Here is a 23,134-nt window from a genome sequence, read left to right as displayed (position 1 = left end):
GACCTGGCAAGTATAAACCGTTGGGGGATTCGGTGTATAATTCTTTCGCAGCCATTATGAGACAATGGGGTACAAGGCTGAAGAAGTAAGAGGAAGACAAATGTGGAAAAGAGTCGATACTGGATTTTCAGATCATTCGTATTCTATTTCCCTCTTACTCTGTTTGATACATTTCAGGAGGGCCTTGGAAATGCCGGTTATGTGAGAGGCTTGACGTGCTCACAGATAATACATCAGACATGAATGGCTGCCGCCGTGCAACTCCCTATTCTGGGCGGTCCTGGGTGGATTTAAGGAGTGGTGAGTGTAGTGTGAGTGTACTTGGTGGGTTTGTGGGAAATTTGGTTTCTGATTTCTGTTTGGGTGGATTTTGGGGGAATTGGATGGGACTGGTGGTGGTGGATACGGTTAGGCACCAGTGGCTGCAAATGGTTAGTAGAGTTGGTAGGAGTGAAGGAAACAGGGTTTGACAGAGTCTGAGCTTGTGAAAAAGAACCTGGTTTACCCCAGTATTGCCTCATTATATGTTTTTGGTATACTTCCTGGGCCCTTCTTGGCCTGTGGATGACTGGTGCTTGTTAGTAGAGCACAGTCTATTGGCCATGCTCAGGGCAGTACATGTCCATACAAATACACCACTGAATGCTCTTATAACTCCAAAATCAGAAAAACTCTACTTCCCCAGAACACTCCCTTCATTTACTTAACGTCATTACTTATATTTTGCTTCTTCACTTATCCCTTTCCCTCATTCTCTATCCACCTCCAGACGTCCCTCATTTTGCACCCAATGGTGGTTGTGCACCCACTCACTCGCAGTTTCTCAGATCGAACCATACTCCATTTCTTCTTACCCCAACCTTCAACTACCAACTACCAACTGCCATGTCAACAACATCCAAAGTCACATTCGTCTCTTCTTGTCTCTTCGCAGCGGGCGCGTTTCTCTACATCTCATACGAACAGGAAGTCGACAGGCATAACCAGAGACAGGGCCCTATCAAGGATGCTAAGAGACTCTTGGAAAGGAACTTATCCAAGAAACAAACAGCCAATGATTTGGAACACGTGGAACAGATGGCGTTGAAGAAACAGTACGAAAGCGTTCAGCCTTTGAATGCTGAAATCATACGAGGTGAAGATGAACCACTGAAGTGAGGAGCCCCCAGAGGGACCTTTTAGAGAGCCTTCCGGCTCTTTTTTTTCCATGTAAATAGCAATAAGATATCATGATCTCAGGTTTGCTTGTGTTTCTACGTATGTCTGTGCGCTTGGAGACACCCGTGGTCTTGACATTCCCCGAAGGGGCCGCCGGATGTACTATGATACACTGGGGACGGTAAGTCCGCTTTAATATGCCAACTTCATCGCCTCTTCTGCCTCAGATGAATCACCAAAACGGGTCTTCGCAAAGAGGATGTTTGGCGGTGAACCGCCGGGCCAGGAGCTTGGGATGAAGTTGGGTGATATAGAAGAAATTCTTCTCTGCTAGCTTTTCAGTCTTTTGGAAATTCCGGTGGTGCACGGGTTTCTTGCCCAGGGCTCTCTGCCTTTGGTAGTCTCTCCAGGTTAGGGCTTTTCGCAACCATTTCTACGTTAAAATGAAGCTCTATATATATATCCTATACCTTGGGCCAGCTCTGCTGGCGGTGACTTTCGAAGACTGATGCTTCTTACTCCATCTTGCCAATGATCTCCTCGTCAGACTCGGCCTCGTTCTCTTCATCCTCCTCCTTCACTTCGCTTTCTCTTCTACGCACAATGTGCTCTCGACTAGGTACATCGATGTAACCTCCAACATGGCCTGGATAAAGCCTGGAGATCTCGACCGCCAGCGGTGGGTGACCCGAAATAGACGAGGATCTGTCCAGAATAGAGTGCGAGCGTTGTTCGACTTCAAACCCGTTCGAGCTGCCGAAAGAATCGTTGAACCGAAGAGAGTCTTGCTGTGGCAGAAATGCCCTTTGTGATAATCTTCTTTGCATTCTTAAACTGGAGGGCTCCAGCACGCCGTCTTCGGGCACAGGATCGTTCATGCCGACCAAGATCGACGCAGCTTCTAGTAATTGGACCTGCTGATGTTTCGACATGACGAACTTCTTGGTCATCTTCCACTCGGGTGTATGTTCCCAGAGATGCTTTGCTAACGAAGAGACATGCTTGTAGCCCTTTCCACACTCTTCACAGTTGAGTTGCAGCTTCATTCGTCCCGATTCACCTTCCGATATACGTCTAGCAGCAAAGCCTCTTGAGACAGAAGGCCCTGATTGTGATAGTCTGCTAGGACTCTTGGTACTATACGAATGAGCATGCATTTGGCTGTGGAGATGGTCGTGAGCGTGCCCGCTGGGACCATGGTGGCTCAGAGGGAGATGAGGTCTGTGGTTATGATTAGCTGGGATCGAGTAAGGAGAAGCGGCTGAATTTCGGCGAGCATATGGATGTTGGACGTGGCTCGACATGGTTAAAACGACTGGTCGAGGAAATCTGGGTATCAGGTGTGGTTGTTGACTTTCAAGCGAATCTTGAAACGTCTCGAAAAAATGCCTCTATGAAGAGCTGCGATGGGTTACAACAAATGCCACAATGGAAACTTTGGGCGGGGCACAAAAAAAAATAGAAACTTTGGAAAAAAACGACAGTGGAGGTTAATTTTTCGACACTTTTGCGCTTCAACAAGATTTCCAAAAATCTGGTGCTGCTTTAAAATAACTTCGGAAAATTTATAAGACCCTTTCTCGACGCCTCAGGGTCTCATCTGCTCGAGGTTTTTTCATTACTGGCAGGAAAAAGACTCAACGAGTATGCACAACCTGCTGCCCAGTTTCCATTCTTGCTAAAGAGATTGCGCCTTGTCCAGCTTCAGATCGTGGGGGGAAAAGAGCAAATGACAATCGGAATATGCGGTTCTGGCGGGGGAGGTCAAGTTTGGGAAAGTTTCGATCCGTGGGAACGTCAAGGCGGTATGTACTCTTGATCCATGTATGCCAGGGGTGTAGAGGTGTGGTCACAAGAGCTTTTGGTCTAGAAGAACTCGGCATCCATTTCGTCTGTGTTACTTTCGAACCCCGTGTCTTTTTGCCATAGGATTTCTTGTACTTGCTTGACCAATTCCTGGATAGGCATTTTCTGGATTTCTTTGGAGCTGGCGTCGTCTTTATCGAAAGCAGTTTCGATATTTTGCGTCAAGATCTCGATCTCCCGTAGTTTGTTGAAGTAGAAGTTCCTCTCTGTTTCTAGCGTCTCGACGTTGACTCTGCTATCACTGATTTCGGTCTTGGCCTGCTCCAATTGGGCCATTAGCTCGTTTACACGCTCATCTGCCACACCTCTGCCACTTCCCTGGCTAGAAACACGTCTTTTCGGGACAGAAATCGAAGGCCCTTCGGCGACGCCATTATAACTACCTGAGCTGATTCTGCTAGGTCTTGTGCTGGAGCCAGCGCTTGGAGGGTTGGAAGACATGGTGTTTCTTCTGGAATTTGGTCCCAGAGGCGTCCTGGCACCGCCCAGCTTCCTCCTGGAAGTAGCATCATAAATAACATTCACATCCTTATGCTCCATCCAGTGTCTCTTGAACCACTGTAGAAGCTCCAAGTTATCCTGGAGTCTGCACTTGATGAGTCTCTCCACCTCGATCTGTTTCAGAATCCGCTGCTTATTGAAAGCAGCCTGGAGCACCTTCATATTCGCCCTTGAGTCGTATTCACTCAAGTTAGTATCAAACTTGACTTTGCTCATGGGTACTCCACCGTATATGCTATCCATCAACTGGCAGTAGGCTGCACCGGTCCCACACTGTTCGACCTTGGCGTAATTGAGGTTGAGGGTGGCATTAAGCCAATTAAGGAGCTCTGTTCTGCTTTCACCAACGACCATTTTGGTAGGGTTTGAGTGTGTTTTTTGGCAGTTGTGCTTGTGTTGTTTGGGTCTCACCAAAAGGTAAATAAAGGAAGATGTAGTACCTGTAGGATGGATGCCTCGCGGTTTCACCTTACCACGAGTGGAAAGGCACCCAGGAGGAATGAAATGTGGGAGTATACAAATTGGAAGGTAAAGAGGATGGGAGGGTTTTGGAAATTACTATTTATTGAATTTCTGGAAGTTAGGTTGAGTTTGGCAGTGTTGGGGTAGAAGTGGTTTGCTTAATGGCTGCGAAATCGGATCTACCTGGCAGTACTAATCAGTCAACCATATATGGTAAAGTTGGGAAGCTTTGTTTCTGACTTGGGATGATAATTGGAAAGTTCAATTATTATATTGGGCTTCAAGTAATATCACACACAATGTTCCAGAATCGTTCCAATAGGTAGTGTGTTCCAGATACTCAGGCATGTCTGAAACATGCTTCATGACTCAACCCTACCTTCCCTACACCTGCCCACGTCATATTACTCGTTTTCATTAAAATCTCTACTCTATTTTTGCTTATCCTTTTTACTCCGTAGGCTTCGCAGACTTCTCAGAAGCTTGCGCCGTAAACTGGTGAAAGACGCTCGGGACTCCTTCAGTGGTTTGGGCAGTAGCCCAAGCTCACTGGCGCTCTCTTCAGGCGACAGCCTGTCTGCGCTCGTGGAGGCGTCTAATTTCGTCGACTTGTCTGTCGACTTGGCGGAGAAACCTCTCTTTAACTTTTTCCACATCTTCTTGCGGGTACTTGGTAAGGGTTGTGACAATTTTGGGCTGGGGAGAACTCGCATTTTTATGACAGATCTCTTCCACTTGCTTCAGCACATTGTGGGCCACTTGTTGGTGGACGCTTTGCATGTACATCAGCTGGAAGGTCTCGCTGGGGCAGATCGGTGAGCTGGCGCCTACTTCGTTGGCTTTGTCAATGAACTCCTGAGTCACTTTCTCGCCTAGCTCGTGGATCTGTTTATCATTCTCTATCCTTTCTTCTTCATGACGAGCAATCACTTCAGCTTCGCTTTCTTCCGTAGCGCCGTTGCTGCTCAGACCACCACTTATACTGAGGTTCTGGTAGCTTTCAGATATGCTTCCGCCGCCGTAACCACTGCCCCTGGAAGTCTCCCTTCTGTCCAGACTTCTATCTTGCTCTTCTTCCAGATCAGGCTCATCCTCCTCTTCGGAACTGACATCGTACGCAATAATAGCGTGCAGCTTCACTCCGGAAGGCTCTTTCGTACCTTCAAAGAACGTACCATGGCGCCAGATGTTATACTGAACCACCGACTCAAACGCAGCCTTATCTGAACGGAATAGGTTCGCCAGGTCGATGTTAAGCGGCGAGTCTGGCTCTGGGTCGTCTATAAGCATCAAAATGGCCACAACAATGTGCTCCAAGTTCCATGCTGGCAGCCAGCTCTCATCCTTCAAGATATCCAAGCAAATCTCGCCTGTTTCGATGTTGATGTTGGGATGACAAATCGGCGTCTGGCGGGAAAAGATCACCGCCGGCGGGCTCTTGGGGTAGTCTTCAGCGACAGATATTTCAAGCGTCCACTGGCCATTATAGTACCATTCACTATCAGCTTTAGTTGGTTTTGCTATGACTGCTCTCCAGAGATAAAGCGAGTCCTCACTGCGAGGCTCTATGCTCATGATCTGGGCATTTGTAAGCGACGGGTGGTGTTTATTTAGCTGTTTGAGCTCCTTAAGAAGACGTTTCTGTGACATGGTCTGGGTAGTAGATACACAGCAGCTGTAGCGATATAAAAGGGCCTTGTTACAATTTAACCCATAGAATGCAGGGCATGTGAGAGGGTTAGTTATTCAGTCTCTTCTGCGCAGGCTGACGTCAGGCGACTTCCGGGTAGAACCGTAACAAAAAAAAAAAAAAAAAAACAAGTGACTCCCTACCAAAAGGATATTATGCTTTTTTGCCGCCTAAAGTGTCCATTTCCATGGTCTGGTCATTCCAGTAGTTGTAGTCCACTGGGTGCGGGGCCTTGCCTGGTTCTTCCTCGGCATGCTAGCGACTGCGATTTACAGGGTGAGGCGGTTTTGTGCCTTTCCTAGTATACTGTCAACAAAGCCTGCCGGTCATCAGTAGCAGTAATGGGACAAAAAAGAAGAGGAAAAAAGGACAAAATGAAATGGGACAAATAGGAAGGTGGAGTTTACGAGCGAAGGTTGCTACTGGCGGTGGACGAAGGACGTTGGACATGGGCACTTTCTTGGGCCCTGGGACACCAGGGTGAAAAGTTCCTTCCCTGCTTACACGCCAGACAGGATACAGATGAGGGATGAGGTGGATGGACTACAGGTTACTACGTAATTGAATAAGGTTAGGTTTTTTTTTTTCTAGGTTTTCTTCTTTTCTTTTTTGGGGGCTTGGGTCGTAGTTAGTTGGCGAGGAATGTTGATTTGGTCTGGACTTAGCTGTTTTGTGTGGTTACTGGTTGTGGTTTGTGGGGTCTGAGACACTCATTGTGGTACATCGAGGAGATGGAAAAGGACAACAAAAAAGTACGAGAAATACTGGTTTTCTGGGATTTTTTGGTCAAATCATCTTGGGATCCCCCACCACCTCCAATCCAGACCATATTTGGGGGATCAGGCTTGACGGTGGCTTCTGACTACGGGCAAATAGGCACTGCCTGGTAAAGGCTTAAGCGAGAGAGGCGCCAGTCTTAGTATCCCCCAAAAAGCAATACCGGGAAAGGTAACCTTTTCGATCCAGCAGCTCGACCCACCTCATCGCTTCCTCGACCTATCAGTGGCTCCAAACATGTACGCTAGTGTGTTAGTCTGCTTCTTTCTTTTCTTTTTTTTTTTTTTTCGCAGCCACCAACCTTGATTTGCAACCGTTTAAGCCTCAACGTTCCGATGTCGTCACTGCCCTCCTTCACTTCTTAAAATAGACCGTTCATTTCTAAATCCTCTATAAGTGTTTGTCTAAAAACTGTGCAACTGCGCCAAAGTTGAACTTCTTGCGTTGCTTCCCAGCCAAGATGTCTTTCTGGCCTTGGGCAAAACTCATTCCAAGCACTTCGGCTGCAAACATGGCATCGTGGATCCCGCCAGGATGCATTAGCGTGTTAAACTTCTTGCCGTTTGCCTCGGCAAACTTCTCTTGACTACCACGAAGATGTTCTCTTTCGCCGTATATGTAAAGCACTGCTTCGGGGGTGGTGAATGCTGGAATAGCTGCCCAGTGGTCTTCGAATGACGTTTCGTTGAAATCCACAAACGGCGCAACTTTCTGCTTATCCAGCCCAGTGATGTATAAGTCTCCTTTTGTGTTTAATTTAGGCCTGATGAGATCTCCTTTATGGTTAGCACCAGGGTAGACTTGGGAGCCATTGGTTACTTGCACCCAGGGCGCTATAAGCACTAGCAAACGAGGTGGAGTAAGACCCAGAAAGTTCCATTCAAACTCAGTGTACGGTGAAAACTGGGCCTTGGCTTCTTCAGGGTATGCAGTAAACCGTGCCAATGCAAGGGCCAAATTGCCGCCAGCCGAGTCTCCAAAAGGAATCACTTCGTACCCCAAGTCACTTAACTTTCTGTATGCTGCCACTGCCTCGAAGATCTGTGTAGGGTAGTACTTCTTTCTTGAAGAAAGGGAGTAGTCCAAAACGGCTACAGCCAAGTCTTCACGCTTTTCAGCATCAACTGCGTACCACACTGCAATGATACCTATGAATTGTTGTGTAGCCAATGGCATCGTGTAACCACCGCCATGGAGGTATAAAAGCACCTTCTTGGCCTGCTTAGGTCTAACCACCCAAGTCAAATCCTGGTCTTCCGTCACTGGTTCTCCATAATGAGGAAGGTCCTTGGCCACTGACAGACCTCTAAACTTCTCAATAATCAGGCTCAATTTCGGTAAAAGGTCCACGTCAGAAGAGGTAACTCCTGGAGAGAGATGCACTATGGAAGCCAAAGCGATGTTCTTGAAAAGCGAGCCTTCAAACTCAGCGTCAGTCCTTGTGTATACTGTACCAACCGTATAATACTGAATGGCAATTTTAAGTATCACCAAAGGCACCGAAAGGGCCCTAAGCGTAAGGCCAAATGAAGGAATAGGCATTGGCTGGTGAAAAACAATAGATAACAATGGTCTGGGGAACCCAGCGCTTTATATATGGTTCCCGCGCAGCAACTGGGGTAAATTATCTCCGGATGCGTGGGGAACCGGGATCCACCAGAAGAGTGTGAAATCAAGAAAAGAGACAGTACTAGTAGCCTTTGAATTTAAGTGTACTTATGTTTCCAATGGCTGCAAATACCATGTGGCTTGTGCGCTGAAGGCTATTGTTTCGCAGGCGAGATCTGCCGTAAAGTAGACGATGCGTTACAACAAGAGTCAGAGAGGCCATGTACTTTATGAGTCTTTGGTTGAAGTGTATTCCTGTGAATATCATTGTGTTCCCACAGTGAGCCATGTTTGGGTATCCGCTTGCGCTGTTGGGTTTGCGCTTATCGGGACGGTTTTGGCTGCAAAACCACTTTCTTCTGGCGGCTATATGGCTGCGAATGTCAGGAACAGGGAAGTATGATTGTGGCGTTGTGGACCAGCGAAACGAAGTAATTGTAAGCAGAAAATTATAAAGGGATCAGGGTTAGTTTTAGCATGTCTATATATATATATATATCTTTTTTTTTCTTCTCCATTGGGTAACTTGTCGTTTGGTGGTTCCCCAGTATGGCCTTGTGGTTCACCGGAACTTATCATGGAACGACCCAGAAAACGGTTTTATCCCGCTGCGGCTGGGTGGGGAATAAACGGTAGTTTCGGAAAAATGGTTATTCCTTTGCTTGGAGTTTTGGAGAAATAGACGCCTTTGTTATGTGTCTTTGTATGGCTTCATTGCTTCATGTGGTATTTCTCGTAAACTGCGGTCTTCTTGCAGCCAATTGTTCCACTGGAAGGCAGTAGCTTGCATTGCACCTTTTTCGCAGCCATTCTGGGAAAGGAAGGTAAATGGAGGGTTTCTTTGGTTTGGTTGGTAAGAAGTGGTTAGAGGTTGGCAGTGGTGTTGTTGAGTGGATCCCTTGTTGGTCAGGGAGATCTACTACTTGGATGTTCCAGGTGGAAGTCGCCTGGTTGGCTATGTTAGTATGGCCACCAGATCAAGTCATACCGTAAGACGGTCTATACTACGTTCAAAACTGAAACAGAGAGAAAACAGTTTGTGTCTGAATAGAACCAATGGCTGTGTTTCCATGGCGACTCTTAGTAATGCTACTTCAAAGCGTGATGGCAGAATCATGAAAAGGAGCTACCAGTGAATACCAAGAACCATTTCCACACAGAGAAACCTGTTACGTCCATTCTAGATCGCTCCACTGCTCCTGAAAGCTTTTGAACGGCCTGGCTACAACTTTCATCGAACCACTGGATGACCTCAATACAACCAGGACCAAAGGAACCTCAATTATTCGCCAAATGCCTCTTCGAAACCTCCCGTAAACATCCATCATCCATCTATACGCCAAGACGGAATGTTGACATCTGGCCCGAACAATGGATGGTCACTCACCAGACAAGTGGTGACCTCGCCAACAAGTAAACACCAGTAAGCAACCAACTATCAACACACAACAAAGGCATCAGCACTCCAAATCAACTACCAAAGCCATTGAGCCTAGATCTCCAATCCAACTCACCTTTCTTGACCTTCCCTGGAAAGCCCGCATCAGCCTCCAGAGAAGCCTCAGCCACAAAGCTAGTTTACCCCTGGTCCCCTGTTTCTTGCCACAATTGGCCATTGGCAACTCAATGGCACCTTCAACATCAATGACATACCCCTACAGCCTACACTACATCGTCTTCTAGCCAGCAAACAACCCGTTTGCCCGCTGCACCGTATCAATTCATGACTTGTATTACCATAAATACCATGGGTAAGCCCTCAACAACTATCACGTAAAGTCACACGCTTAGTTCTTGATGTTCTTAATATCCTGCTCGAGCTTGTCGACAACCTTCTTCTGCTCCTCCAATCTCTCTCTCAACTTCTTTATCTGCTCAGCTTCGTGCTTCTTGATGTAGGCACCTTCCTGGGCAGACTCTCTCTCCTTGAACGAGTCAGACTTGCTTGGACCATCGACCATGGCTCTTCTGGAGATCGAGAAGGCTCTGATGGACTTGGTGGTGTTTCTGGCGGCCAATTGTCTCAACATTGTGTGTATGAATATGAGTAAGATGTATCTATTCGAAAGGTATTGCTTTCTCTTTTTCGAATATGTGTGAGCTTCGCACCGGGGGTTTTTATTGGTGACTGTGTCTGTGCAGGCCCGAATGGGCCCATTCCAACCTTCTTTGCTTCTTTACCCCAGATCCTAGGAATGATAGCCTGATCGAAGAATGACGAAGCTTTTAGTATAATGGGCGTGGCGATGTTATGCGGGGAGAATGATCAATTTATGGTGTGAGCATTTTGGTTACTGTATCTGTTGCTTCCAGAGTTGTCCGATTTCGCACTATAAGGCTTCCCAGCCACCAGAGCAAGTCCACTGTGGATGCTGTGGTAGTTGGTAAAAAGTAATGGTTGTTGTTAATTGGTGACCTGGTTGAATTGGAGTGTTTCAATGTGTTCTTCTTTTTTCTGTAGCGGTGGCATGCTCCATATCACTATAAGGTTTAGATCTCCAGATAATGGCTGCAAATGGCATGCACGGTCTCATGCTCAGTGAACTGGTGGAGTGTCAAAGTGTTCTTTGATATGGGGTTTATGATATCAAGGTGTGACTCTTATCTGGTCTGGATGACTACGAGAAAGGGGCAGATCAGGTCTTGTGTAGATCTGGCGTTACTTGCACATGATAGAGTAGGTTGTGGATGGTTGGCTCTATAGCGGTTGAAGTGGTTGAAAAGTGGCATTGAATGATATGTAGTGGTTCGGGAAGGTTCGTATTTCAGATTCTTGTTTGTGTGTTAACGGTCCAACGGTTAGCTTATCGCTGACCCTGGTCATTTCCATCGAATCACAGCTAGCATGATTACCAAGGCTGGACAACCATCAAGGCAACTTCTTACAGTGTCACCAAAATTCGCCACAGGGCATTTTCTCTCTTGACATCTCCCTACGCTGGTCTCTTCCAATGTCGTTTCTATTTACATGCGTTACATAATACGGAATGGCGTAAAGCGGTTGTGCTTGTGCTGTGGAGACAAGAGGCCAAGCGAGCGAGCCCTCTTAATGGCTATGCTGAGTTTCTTTTGGTTGGTAGGGTTGCATCTGGTCTTTTCTCTTGGGTAAATGTGGCCCACTGGCGACACGAACCGAGACAACACCTCAGGCATCATATACAAGTCAAGAGGGCTGATACCAGCACGGACAAACGGGTCGTGGGCACCATTATCGTAATTCAAAATGGATGGTTTCTTCAGATCACGCATCTTATTCTCGATATGACGCTTATCAAGAGTAAAGTCGAATGGATCGTACACAGAGCCAAAGTCAAACCTCTTTGCAAACTTTTTGTCGATTTCCAATGGCGGTCTGCTTGTCTCCTGGATATTTCTAGCCATTCCAACCACGGTTTTCGTGATAGAAGAGTCGGCCTTGCTGGACTCTGACCATGTCTCCAGAGACTTCATTTCTGGCGTAGAAGGCAAGGCTTCACTTTCATTATTGTTGTTGGCATTAAGCACCTTGGGCGTCACCAGAAACGTCCTCCTCAGGCTTCTCACAAGCACCGTTCGAAGCGACAACATGGCCTATCTCCTGTTTTTTTTATAATTAGAAGGGTCGATGTTGGTTAGGAAGTACTGGCGTTTGGGTCGTGCAAGCTCAGGTAAATTTTTCGCTGCCTCACATTTTTTCTGTCTCTTTGTTCTGACCTGTACCTGGCTTCCTCGACTGGCCCTACATCGAATATACATACATCATTATTTGTCATTGAACCCTCAAAGTACCTGGCTTGAGTTTGAAGAGTCTGCTTTGGTACAGAGTTCTAATTGTTGACGATCTAATTTATTAAGGTTCTGGTTTCTTTCCCAGCGCTTGTTCCCTTCTGCAAACCCGTTTTTCCTCGCGCATCCTTGCTGCTACCTGCCATGGGTGAAAGAGGTCCCGACCAGTGGTTGGAACAGATTAAAAATTGCATATCGCTTTCTGAAAATGACATGAAACAGCTCTGTGAGCTTGTGAAGGAGCTTTTGATGGAGGAGTCCAATATCCAGCCGGTGCAGCTGCCGGTGACGGTGTGTGGTGATATCCACGGACAGTTCCACGACTTGCTAGAGCTTTTCAAGATATCCGGTGGCTTGCCCACGGAGGATAACGACACGAATTATATCTTTTTGGGTGATTATGTCGATAGAGGTTATTTTTCTTTGGAGACGTTTACGCTTCTTATGGTGTTGAAGGTGAAGTTCCCCAACCGCATCACCTTGGTCCGTGGAAACCACGAGTCCAGACAGATCACCCAGGTCTACGGCTTTTACGATGAATGTTTAACGAAATACGGCTCCACAACCGTGTGGAAGTACTGCTGTCAGGTTTTTGACTTTTTGACTTTGGCAGCCATCATTGACGGGAAAATCTTATGTGTGCATGGCGGCTTGTCGCCAGAGATTCGTATGTTGGATCAAATCCGTGTGTTGAGCAGAGCCCAGGAGGTGCCCCACGAAGGTGGTTTCTGTGATTTGGTTTGGTCTGATCCCGACAATATTGATAAATGGGCTGTTTCGCCAAGAGGCGCAGGATGGCTCTTTGGCTCGAAGGTCAGTCGGGAATTCAACCACATCAACAACTTGGACTTAATAGCGAGAGCGCATCAGTTGGTCATGGAGGGCTTCAGATACCATTTCAAGGAGAAGGACGTGGTGACCGTTTGGTCCGCTCCAAACTACTGTTATAGGTGTGGTAACGTTGCCAGTGTCATGCAAGTCGGCAGCGACTTGGAGCCTAACTTCAAGATCTTCAGTGCTGTTCAGGACGGAGACTTGGCAGCAAAGAATAACCCATCGAAGCAACAGCGCATTGACTACTTCTTGTAATGCCGTTCACAGAAAAAAAGTCCCCCCTCGATGACACGGTTATGCATTATAGACTCCGTGGAGCCACACAAGTCCTATATCCCTCTCATAACTTTTACCATTCATTCTAGATTTATGCGGCTCTATGTTATTAATGATTACGAACAATAGCTTTGTGCTAACCAGCCCACTTTAACTATATTAACGATGCCATTAAGACTGAATGCAAGATGTAGTTACCTTAGTTCTTTCCCTTTCTGTTCTTTCTCTTTCTTCCGATTATCAGCTTGACATCATTAGAAAGACCGGATTTGTTGTTTTCTTTTTTCTCCCCTTCTTTAGCTTCCTTATCCTTAGGTGCTTTAGGGCCCTTGTTCATGTTACCCTTCTTACCCTTCTTCTTTTGCTTCTTAGATGGGCGTTCGTCGGCATCGTCGTCCTTCTTGTCTCCTTCGCCCTCATCATCGTCTCTCTTTCTCTTATTGTTTCTGGCAATGAAGACCTTGTCCTTTCTTCTCTTGACAACCTGAGCGTTTTCAATGGCAAACTCGACAATAAGACGTCTCTTGGTAAGTCCTTCAAGGTTGGCAACCTTCTTTTCATCTTCATCAAGCCCCGTCAACACCTCTTCGGTAGTGACCTCGTGAGCATTAAGCCAACGAAGACCCATCAATGCAGATTTGTGGTCTCTGAATTCCAAGAAACCGTAACCTCTACTTCTTCCTGTCTCTCCAGTACCCTTGACCTCCATGATAACCTTGGCCTGTTTAACAACACCAGTGTGCTTAGTCTTCTTTTTCTTTTCTTTCTCCTCGTCCTCGACATTCTTGATCTGCTCGTCAAATTCGTGCTTGGCCTTTGTCGAACGGCTGATTTCCTCCTTCGACAAAGGATGTCTCTTTTCTTCCTTGACTTCTGTGGCAAACAGAACGACAGCCTTACGACCCAAAGCTTTCAAGGCTTTTGACGTCATTGCTCTTGGAAGATTCCTGATAGCTAATCTTGTGAGGGATAAATGCAAAGTAGGGTTTTTGTTAAGTTGCTGGACACGCATTTTGTAAGACTTTTCTCTGACCTCCATGTCAGTCTTGGACATGACCTCAGCAAGTTTGGAGTTTTCTGTCACACGACCTTCGTTCAACAAGAACAAGTTTCTCTTATCCTTCTCGCCTTCTTCTTTACCGTAGACCTCCTTTCTCTTATTCAGGTTTCTCTCTGCTAATCTGCCGGCGGAGGTTCTATCAACAGTAGATACAATAGAGAGAATTCTGCCCTGGTAGACATATTCAGGCAGAACATCGTCTGAGATCAACATGGAAGTAGAAGACACAGATGGAGCGTTCAGTAGACAGGAGTTATAAGCATCTTCGGTTCTGAAAGCAACGAAAGCAGATCCTCTGGCCAAACCAGTGGCTTTGTCAATAACTGGCAAGGCATACTTGACAGGACCGAACTGGGTGAAGTGAGTCGTCAAGGATTCCTTGTCGGCGTCGTATGGAATGTTTCTCACAAAGACAGAGAAAGCATCTTGTCTGTTTTGCTTTTCTTTTTCCTCCTCCTCCTCCTCCTCCTCTTCTTCTTCTTCGTCTTCGTCCATGTCTTCATCGTCTTCTTCCTTTACCTTGTCACCATTAAGCTCATCAAATTCAGAATCGTCTTCGGCCTCAGACTCAACATCGGAGTCTTCCTCCTCCTTGACGGCAACCTCTTCTTCGCTTTCAGTCTTGACTTCTCTCTCTCTGCCTGTAGTCTTGTCTTCTTCAGTCTCACGGACCTGTTCCCACTTAGACTTCTCCACAGCCAAATCCACAGCAACTTCTCTGCCGTCAATCTTCAAGCCGACAGACTCCTTAACGGCTCTCTCGGCAGCAGCCTTCTTCTTCATAACCACAAAGGCGAAACCCTTCATTAGGCCACCCTTCTTAGTTGGAATATAAGCATCGTGAACACCACCGTACTTCAGGAAGAGCTTTTTGAGGGTCTCAGCATCCTTACAAGACCAAGGCAAGTTTCTAACAATCAAACGAGATCTTCTCTTCTCAACTGGTGCCTGTTCCTCTCTCTCTCTAGGCTCAGCACCGTCCTTACCCTTTCTGTCTCTTCTCTTAGCAATGTCAACTCGAAGGAAACGGTTCTGGAATTTCACCTTCTTAGCTTCGACCAAAGCAGTCAAAGTATCGTCTTCCATAGTGAAAGAAACGAAACCAAACCCACGAGACTGTTTCTCGTTATCGGTAACCACAACCGCATGCTTCACTGGGACAAACTGAGAGAAGTACTCAGAGAGTTCAGCCGTGGTGGCTTCTTTTGGAATTGCTCTAACGAAAAGAGTCTTTTTATCCAAGTTGTCGTCAACCTCCTCTGTTTTTACGGCCGTAGCCTCGGTAGGTTCAGACATGTATGTGTTTGTGGAGATCTAACTGAAAAGTCCACTGAGATGAGCATCTCAAAAAAAGTGTACTGCGACTGCACCCACTAGTATGGGAAGCCTGTCAACTACATCATCAATATGTATGTAAATTGGAGAAAAGCTTTAAGAAACACTTGGAAATGGTGTATTTGGTGACATTTGAAGAACATGATTTATATGTTTTTCTCTTTTTTATCGGGTGTTTGGAATAACTCTATGTATGGATATTCACCATTTGGCTGCAAAGTAGACAACTACGATCCCTTGTGTTGTTGAAACACATAGTATTCTCATTACTAAAAGATACAATTCGTCTATTATTCTCCACAAATCTCTTAACTCACCTTTCATAGGTCATATTGAGTTCAACCATTCCATTGATGGTACCAAAGTGTAGCCATGACGCGAATTTGCACCCACTCTAAAACGGCCTCCACTACCTTTTTTTAAATATTTTACGTTTTTATTCCAATCACTACTTTAACATCTAAAGTCTCCAACTACTAAAAACCATTCCTTTCTGCCTCTCATAGAGATATTGCTATTTCTTCTGATTTCCTGGGGAATATGTGGTGGTGTACGGGTGTAACTTTGTAACATAAACACAAACATTACTGTCTCAGATCAATCAAATCTACATCGTATGGCGAAAACCAAGCTCAAAAACGTACTACCGAATACATACGTGCCTGTCCTTTCGAAGGATGTGCTTACGGCCGTTCTTAACAGGCTACAAAAGCTGAGTCTCATTGCACTAATGCTGCTATGGCCTCGTCTCAAGAATACTCAACCCCAACTTGATAAAGAAAACGCCCTCAATAGTCAGGTTGAGTTCAATAGAATGGCAAGAAATGATGCCAAGGAGATGAAAGAGGGTGAGAAGAAATGGATCAAGTCCAAGATCATTGATAAGATCTTATTTGAGTACTGGAGTCGAGGACTTAATCTCCTCCAATTGGCTCAAGTTGATTGTCAACTAATAGTGGACAATTCAAATGCGTTCCTTTGGAACCTGTCGACTGTGAAGAACGTTAACAATGAAGAGATTCCTCTATGTTTGGATCCTTCCGTGTTTTTGAATGCATTGGCAGCAGAGTTGAGTAAGCTCTTCATGTCCTATATTTATGTTTGCAAGCATCCCAACATGCCGCTTGTGTTAGTCCGCATACAAGTGTTTGACCTCATACCAAATGTGAAACGTGGGAGAGGACGTTCAAGAACACTGCATCCTCATATTACATCGCATAAGCCATACTTTTTGGCGTTTCCTTCCAATTCTCCACATCTTATACACTCTCCAGGAGCTGATCTTGTATCCCAAGTGATTCTCACGGTGGTGGAGAATTGCCTATCACAGAATAGGAGAAATCAGCATCGTTTGATAACACCTACAAACCAAAAGGCGGTGCGTTCTCTTGAGTCAATGCATATCTTGAAAGGATGTTCTAGGTTTGGTAACAGTTTAGGTGCGTGGACGCCATACGCGGATGGTGAAGTCGATTGTTCTCCTTTGGCTAGCGCTTCCAAGCAGCTAGATCATAAAGCCAAGCAAGTTTCTGTTGGCTCTGTAGAAGAGAAGTTCAGGAAGCTTGCAAATGTCAGATTCAAGGGCTCTGCGGGTGGAAACATCGTCTCTAAGAGATTGTATGACGACATTAGGCCTCTTAAAAAGGCTAAACTTACGAACGGACAGTCAGAAAGCACTGATAATGAGTTTTCTTCTATTGCTCCTGTTAGATTTGCTCAATATGAGTTGAAGGAAAAGGTAAAAGAAAATGACGAAGAACCTTCACTGGTGAATATGAAGCTTATCGGGACAGATGTATTCGCGGGATTACATGAATTAGCTTCCAACGCATTTGATGAAGCAAATTCGGTAGTTGATCCTAGAACGATACCAGGGTGGTTGACAGGTGAGGAAGGCATTAATTGTGGACAGGTTAGAAATGGTCGCTTTTATAGTGACCCGGAGTAGCGTACATTAGGATTAAATGGGACATAACTAAACACGGGAAATGTAGTCCTTGATGGCAGAAATTGTGTCTTCATCAGATCCACGAGCTTTCTTCAATATGGACTGTAGAGCCACGCCATCCTTATTATTGAAAGCCTCTTGAGCTGCCTGCTTGAAATCGCCAATTTTGAGGTAAAGCTCGATAATCTTGTCGTAGGACGCATCCGTTATCGAACTGATATAGACCAGAATGTATGCTTTTGGTGCCCCATAAGTAATACATGTCTCTGCAATGACTGTCATTCCTATTGGAGACTTCAACTTGGCGCCGCTGCTATTCGACGTAAGGAATTTATGAAGGCGTTCGAATTCACCAATCTTGCTGTACACTTCGAGTACCAAATGCCAAAGCTTTTCCTGGGGAAGTTTCTGGTCCTTAACTATTTTACCAGCTGTCTTGATCTGATGCATCTTGATAAGTTTCACAAGAATATCCGTGAGTGCCTTGGCTCCAAAAAAGGATGTCTGGTACATTTCAGATAATTTCTTCTTGAGTTCAAGTATTGCTAGCTCTCTTTGGATTAGCTTAGTATACTTCAGATTGTTTAACAAGGAATGTAGCTTTTGTTTATGGACTTGAAAGACCTCCTCATAGTTGTTGTTACCTGTGTCATCATTCTCTTTGAGAAACTTCTTGACTTTGTAAATACTCCTTTCCAGAGACTTACTCTCATGTTTGTAGTAAGAATCTATAAGAGAAGCATTGTACTTTGCAATATTTTGAACCCAAAAGTTTCCAATCAAGTCTCCGCTCACAAATAGGTTATCTTGTAGGATTACTTTAATCTCTTCATCTTTAAGCAATTGTCTCGCAGGAGTATCCTTGAAGAGACCGCTTTGTTCATTTTGATTCAAAATCTTGAAAAGTTGTAACTTAGGGAGACTATCTTGAAGATGTAGAAGTAAAAGGCGGCAAAGATCAAGGTCACCAGCTTGAAATGTTTTCACGAGCGCTAACTCAGTCTCTTCAATCATCAAGTACTCCTTCATTTTCGCAAGCATGGATGGCTCAAGATTTATAAGAAGTTTGCATAAGTCCACTCTGCCTTCTTGATATGCAACATTGGATATGTCTATGACAGATATGTGGTTTCTCTTCATATCACCTGGTGTGTTCTTTTCCAAGGAGATCAACTTCTTGGCCACGATCTTGAAGAGGTCGAAATCCGATAAATTGAGCTCCTTTCTGATCTTGCAACAGCACCAGTGAGAATACACCAAGTTATTAAGGTCTGGCATCTGAAGTAAAGCAATTACTTTGAGAGCAAGCAAATGGGCATGTCTCCTCAATAACATCTTGATGACACTCTCCCAGCCGATCTTAGTGACAACTTGATAAGTCAAGAAGATTCCGTATTCAGGTGATCTCAACTGATCAAGGACCTTTATGATATTAACAACTTCAAGGTATTCCTCTGCGTTGTAATAATCGTTGTCGTAGATCTTCCCAAAAGATACGGCTTTAAGAATAGCTTTTTGCCATTGTGGATCAAATTCATGCAAAACCGCATCCAAGCAGCCAGCCATTGCCTCACGAAGAGACTTCTCGCTTTTTAATAGCGATATGTTCGTGTCCGCTTTCGAGGATTGTTCTTTAAGTTTGTCCACACAATCAAGAAGGATCTGTGACGGATGAGACGAGCCCACCAGATGTATGTTGATAGATGACTGAGATACACGAGAAAGGAACTCGACTTTATTGGGTGTGATGATCCGAAGTCCATCAGGCTCGGACTTGATGATGGGTATCGTGAAAGAAAGGTCAGAGTCTGGATTCTCGCGAAGTAAATGGTCTAAGTCAAACTCTTCCAGGTCAACGATATCATAGAAGAATGAGATGGAGATCTGGTCTGGACCTACCAATTTGATCTCGTCTCGTAGAGACAAGATAATGGCATCATTTCCAGCCCATTCTATCATGAATGGAGCGCTTGATTCGTTGGAAGTATCATACTCTAGCAAAACTCTATCGAACAGTTTTCTAACAACATAAATCTTTGAAGATTTAGCATTGAAAATAGATATTAATGAGCCATCATGTGAGGTCGAAATCTTCGTGAAGGGACCGTCCGTGAGCTTTTGGTCATCAAAGCTTGCGATTTGGGTAGCTAGACTGATCTTTATGATGTAAATGGTGTTCGAATAGCCTAGTAGAAACTCGATTTCTTGACTATCAGAGGCAATGAGCGCCATGCAATGTACTTGAGACAAGTCCAAGTGATCCAAGGAGAGATCGTAATTCTGGAAAGTGTCTAAACGGGAGAAGGTTATTCTGTTCTTGTGACGAAGCACCAATATTTGGTCCCATACCTGAGCCTCCACCACATCAAAAGCCTCTTCAGTCTCATTATTCTCGAGGTTGGTGATCACGTACTTAGGCGCCCTACTAGGGTCGTCACTCTGATCACCCAATGCCGTAAGATTCTCAGTAAAGCTGTATTCGTTGAAAGTACCTTGAAAGTCAGTGTATAGTCTATACTTCCCACTGCTAAGAACAACAATTAGGTCCTCACCCCGGAAAGCAAAGTCCACAATGTGTTCTTGTGGGGTGGAATTGAAGATCACCGACCAGAGCTTATTGCCACTGATGGAATATACATCAATTACATTCGGATAGTTTGCCGAACGAGACGCTAGCGCCATAAGCGTAGTATTCGTGGAAATAGCCACCCTATAGTTGGCATGTAGGTTGTCGATAGACCAATTCAAGGAGTCGTAACATGTTCTTATGCTATAGTAAACATCATGAAGTTTTTGCCATGTAAGGCTAGGACTGGATAGCATTTGAGGTAGCTATACAATTGGCGTTTGTTACCGGTCGTTAATGGTTTGAGGTGTACGTGAATGAATGAAGTAAATAAGTAGTCTGTAGTTTATGTAGCATTCGCATGTCCATAGTATCGTAGATAGTGGCTGCGAAAGGCTTACTAGGAAAGCAGATACCAGTACAATGCACCATGGCATTTTATTCAGATCGTGATTTTGGTGAATGTTTCTGCCTTTAATCGTCTAAGCGTGTCTATTTTGAATTCTTTATATTACTTCGTTGATCCGATCTACCTTGGCACTGGTCTTCTTCATACATAAGCACTGGATAGGTTGAAACCTACCTCTACTCGAAAACCTGCCAACCCCAACTTAATCTAAATGTCCTCGTCATTACACTTTTTATGTATTGAGGATCTATTCTCTCCTGAGCCTTTCTCTCTTCCACCCTCTCTGGCTGACTCTTCACTATGGCCATCACATCTGAGCTCTTCTCGCCGCGCAAGAAACCAAGAAACCAATTTCCAACCCAAGTACTACTCTCCATCCACAAGTGCCCCCACCAAACAATGGCCGAGCCAGACGCATCTACAAGCTATATCACGCTCGTCTCTTCAGACAATCACAAATTCATCTTGATGAAAGATGTGGCGCTGATATCGTCTGTGCTTCGAAACATGGAAGAGTTCGAGGAGGGCCAAACTGGAAAGATCAACTTGGATATGGACGGCGAGATCCTCGATGTGGTGGTGAATTACTTGCACTATAACTATAAGTATAAGGATCAGGACGATACGGGCGAGATTCCAGAGTTCAAGATTCCAACCCACTTGGCCTTGGAGCTTCTTGTCAAGGCCGACTACTTGGACATTTAGATGGAGATTGACGAATACGGGGGAAACTAATCTATGGAAGAGGTTGTATAAAATGTCTTCTTTGGCTTTGGTAGGCCTCCGTTGGGTTGGGTGTGCCTCTTAGGTTCAGTGATGCCTGGTGATGCTACTGCTACTTGCGGTGAGAAATGGATAACTGCTTTTTCCAGGACCGGTAAAAAGCACTTTGGGTTAACCCGCTTTCCAAAATCATCCCAAACCACCAAATAATGTCTTCTTGTTCTCGGATCGTTCTCGTATAGGCTGCCTTCAGCTGCTGTCTGTTGCTGCTGCCTGCCTCGAGCGCTACAGCATAACCATATATCACACCAGAACAGAAACAAACACATGCTCTGCAAAACCAATAAATTAATTCTAATATATTCCCATTTCATATTACACCTTATTCACCCATTTATTGTTAATCTACGCCTCTGATCTGCTTCTCCCAGGTGACCCGTCCTGCACCTGTTGAACCCGTCTGGCTACTCCCTGGGGTACTCCTACAAGAGCCACCTTATCGCATTTCCTTACGTCAATGAACCACTCATGACTCAACTCTTGGATAATCTTAATAAAGAAGTGGATCTCATAGATGCTGCTGGCAGGTCTAGTCTAGACTCGCTTCTAGCGGAGTCGGATAGTATTCTCGACGAGCTCCGAGATATGGAGACCAGTCTCCAGAACGAGCCTGATCAGACTGAAGGCGGCTCAGCTGTGGCATCCAAACTTGATTCAGTGACACTGAAGTGGTACAAGAACTCAATTACCAACTTGAAGACTTACAACTCGCAAATCAACAAGTTCAACAAGAATATTGTCAATAGTCATAAGTACAAGGTGGACTTGGATAACGCATACCCCTTTCCACTTGTCTTGAACTCGTTTCCGGTGAAGGAATTGACAAAACAAGAGAGAGAGGATCTCTCGGAGAAGGACTCTCTTGCTGTGTTGAAGCTGGAGAACAGACAGCACCTAATGAAATCTATCATATTGCATTTGCTTAAGATCGGCCAGGGTGACGCAGTGGAACTGCTCCTCGAGGAGGTTGGCGAAGCTGAAATTGATCGTGTTCAGTTAGCCAACTTCCGGAAATTGAGGACGATGGTTGAAGATGTGCGTGAACGCCATGATCTTAATGGGGTACTTGAATGGTTCGAGGAGAAGGAGCGTCTCAAGATCCCTCTAGATAGTGATGACATATCTTTCAAGTTTCACATTCTTCAATTTGCCTTGCTATTAGCTGGCCTCGCCGAGGATAAGCTGGCGCCGCAGATTGACTCTGCCTTGGCTGCCTATAGCTATGCAAAACAGCATTTCCCACGGTATTTCAAAGACTTCCTTAATGAGATCGCTCCCATCATGACACTAATGCTATTCAAAAGGATTGATGATGCCAGCGAGGAAGAGTCACAGAATAACTTTAAGGAAACGATCATTCAAGCTTTCCAACAGTATGGGGCTAGAAACAAAAGCCACTCGCATGAGGTGGAATTCGTTAGCGAGATTCTAAGCTGCTTCGATCTGCTTCACACAAATCACCTGCTTTTTGAAAACCTATCAATCAAGTTTATCTCCGAATTCTGTGCATCCATGCAACTTTCCAGTGAACTGTCGTTATTCCAGAGTCTCTTGGCGGGTTTCATCAACATACCCAATTTCTACAAGTATAACAACCTTCAAAGGAGACTCGGTCGTGGTAGTCGCCTGGGCTTGGCTAATGGCGATGCTAAAGAGGAGTCATCTATCACCCAGTCATTCAAACAAGATCTTCCGTTCCAGTTACCAGACACAAACCGTTTCTTGTTCAACTATCATCCAATCTTCATCTGTCCTGTTTCTAAAGAACAGTTGGTTCCGCTAAGTACAGTGGCTAAGATATCTGAAGAAGACGTTTTGGATCCAAAGAGAAAGTTTACGCTTATATCGCCTACGCAGAAATTGGTGCCAATGAGTAACCCAGTGGTGGTGTTCAACCACTGTAGGCACTTGGCTTTGAAGGACAGTGTCAAGCATCTTTCCAGAGGCGGGTCGGAAGTTTTCAAGTGTCACTATTGTTACAAAAAGCATAAGCTTCTGGATGTCAGTGACGCATATTTTATAGATTTGTAATGAAGTTACGTTCCTGGTTCAATGTAGAGGTACTATGGTAGTTCCTGAAGACCATCGCGAAAATT

The 23,134-nt window shown here is 45.1% G+C and overlaps 11 protein-coding genes across 11 annotated transcripts; 4 read left to right on the top strand and 7 right to left on the bottom strand. All coding sequences in view use genetic code 12, as the record gives it.

Moving 5' to 3' along the window:
* Positions 1-1,673: 1,673 nt before the first annotated feature.
* Positions 1,674-2,462, bottom strand: CXQ85_003440 (uncharacterized protein; the record flags this gene model as incomplete). Its single annotated transcript, XM_025487085.1, has 1 exon — positions 1,674-2,462. The coding sequence occupies one exon, from the start codon at positions 2,460-2,462 to the stop codon at positions 1,674-1,676; it is 789 nt and encodes a 262-aa protein (XP_025340533.1).
* Positions 2,463-3,024: 562 nt separating this feature from the next.
* On the bottom strand, positions 3,025-3,879 carry CXQ85_003439 (microtubule-binding protein; the record flags this gene model as incomplete). The annotated part of the gene is made up of 1 exon (XM_025487084.1): positions 3,025-3,879. One exon carries the CDS (start codon positions 3,877-3,879, stop codon positions 3,025-3,027), a length of 855 nt encoding a protein of 284 aa, XP_025340532.1.
* A 669-nt stretch (positions 3,880-4,548) lies between these two features.
* On the bottom strand, positions 4,549-5,637 carry PEX4 (E2 ubiquitin-protein ligase peroxin 4; the record flags this gene model as incomplete). Its single annotated transcript, XM_025487083.1, has 1 exon — positions 4,549-5,637. The coding sequence occupies one exon, from the start codon at positions 5,635-5,637 to the stop codon at positions 4,549-4,551; it is 1,089 nt and encodes a 362-aa protein (XP_025340531.1).
* A 1,207-nt stretch (positions 5,638-6,844) lies between these two features.
* Positions 6,845-7,996, bottom strand: CXQ85_003437 (uncharacterized protein; the record flags this gene model as incomplete). Its single annotated transcript, XM_025487082.1, has 1 exon — positions 6,845-7,996. The coding sequence occupies one exon, from the start codon at positions 7,994-7,996 to the stop codon at positions 6,845-6,847; it is 1,152 nt and encodes a 383-aa protein (XP_025340530.1).
* A 1,853-nt stretch (positions 7,997-9,849) lies between these two features.
* Positions 9,850-11,629, bottom strand: CXQ85_003436 (mitochondrial 37S ribosomal protein bS18m; the record flags this gene model as incomplete). Its single annotated transcript, XM_025487081.1, has 2 exons — positions 9,850-10,084; positions 11,040-11,629. The coding sequence occupies 2 exons, from the start codon at positions 11,627-11,629 to the stop codon at positions 9,850-9,852; spliced, it is 825 nt and encodes a 274-aa protein (XP_025340529.1).
* A 342-nt stretch (positions 11,630-11,971) lies between these two features.
* SIT4 (type 2A-related serine/threonine-protein phosphatase) lies at positions 11,972-12,916 on the top strand (the record flags this gene model as incomplete). Its single annotated transcript, XM_025487080.1, has 1 exon — positions 11,972-12,916. One exon carries the CDS (start codon positions 11,972-11,974, stop codon positions 12,914-12,916), a length of 945 nt encoding a protein of 314 aa, XP_025340528.1.
* A 220-nt stretch (positions 12,917-13,136) lies between these two features.
* NOP4 (mRNA-binding ribosome biosynthesis protein) lies at positions 13,137-15,293 on the bottom strand (the record flags this gene model as incomplete). Its single annotated transcript, XM_025487079.1, has 1 exon — positions 13,137-15,293. One exon carries the CDS (start codon positions 15,291-15,293, stop codon positions 13,137-13,139), a length of 2,157 nt encoding a protein of 718 aa, XP_025340527.1.
* Positions 15,294-15,948: 655 nt separating this feature from the next.
* CHL4 (Chl4p) lies at positions 15,949-17,280 on the top strand (the record flags this gene model as incomplete). The annotated part of the gene is made up of 1 exon (XM_025487078.1): positions 15,949-17,280. One exon carries the CDS (start codon positions 15,949-15,951, stop codon positions 17,278-17,280), a length of 1,332 nt encoding a protein of 443 aa, XP_025340526.1.
* Positions 17,281-17,307: 27 nt separating this feature from the next.
* VPS16 (tethering complex subunit) lies at positions 17,308-20,103 on the bottom strand (the record flags this gene model as incomplete). Its single annotated transcript, XM_025487077.1, has 1 exon — positions 17,308-20,103. One exon carries the CDS (start codon positions 20,101-20,103, stop codon positions 17,308-17,310), a length of 2,796 nt encoding a protein of 931 aa, XP_025340525.1.
* Positions 20,104-20,654: 551 nt separating this feature from the next.
* ELC1 (elongin C) lies at positions 20,655-20,960 on the top strand (the record flags this gene model as incomplete). Its single annotated transcript, XM_025487076.1, has 1 exon — positions 20,655-20,960. One exon carries the CDS (start codon positions 20,655-20,657, stop codon positions 20,958-20,960), a length of 306 nt encoding a protein of 101 aa, XP_025340524.1.
* Positions 20,961-21,506: 546 nt separating this feature from the next.
* Positions 21,507-23,069, top strand: CXQ85_003430 (ubiquitin-protein ligase; the record flags this gene model as incomplete). Its single annotated transcript, XM_025487075.1, has 1 exon — positions 21,507-23,069. The coding sequence occupies one exon, from the start codon at positions 21,507-21,509 to the stop codon at positions 23,067-23,069; it is 1,563 nt and encodes a 520-aa protein (XP_025340523.1).
* Positions 23,070-23,134: the final 65 nt, after the last annotated feature.

This window comes from Candidozyma haemuli (assembly GCF_002926055.2).
Source record: "Candidozyma haemuli strain B11899 chromosome Unknown E_2014730914, whole genome shotgun sequence".
NCBI classification, from domain to species: domain Eukaryota; kingdom Fungi; phylum Ascomycota; class Pichiomycetes; order Serinales; family Metschnikowiaceae; genus Candidozyma; species Candidozyma haemuli.
The sequence above is the reverse complement of the archived record's forward strand: the minus strand, read 5'-3'. Positions and strand labels throughout refer to the sequence as shown.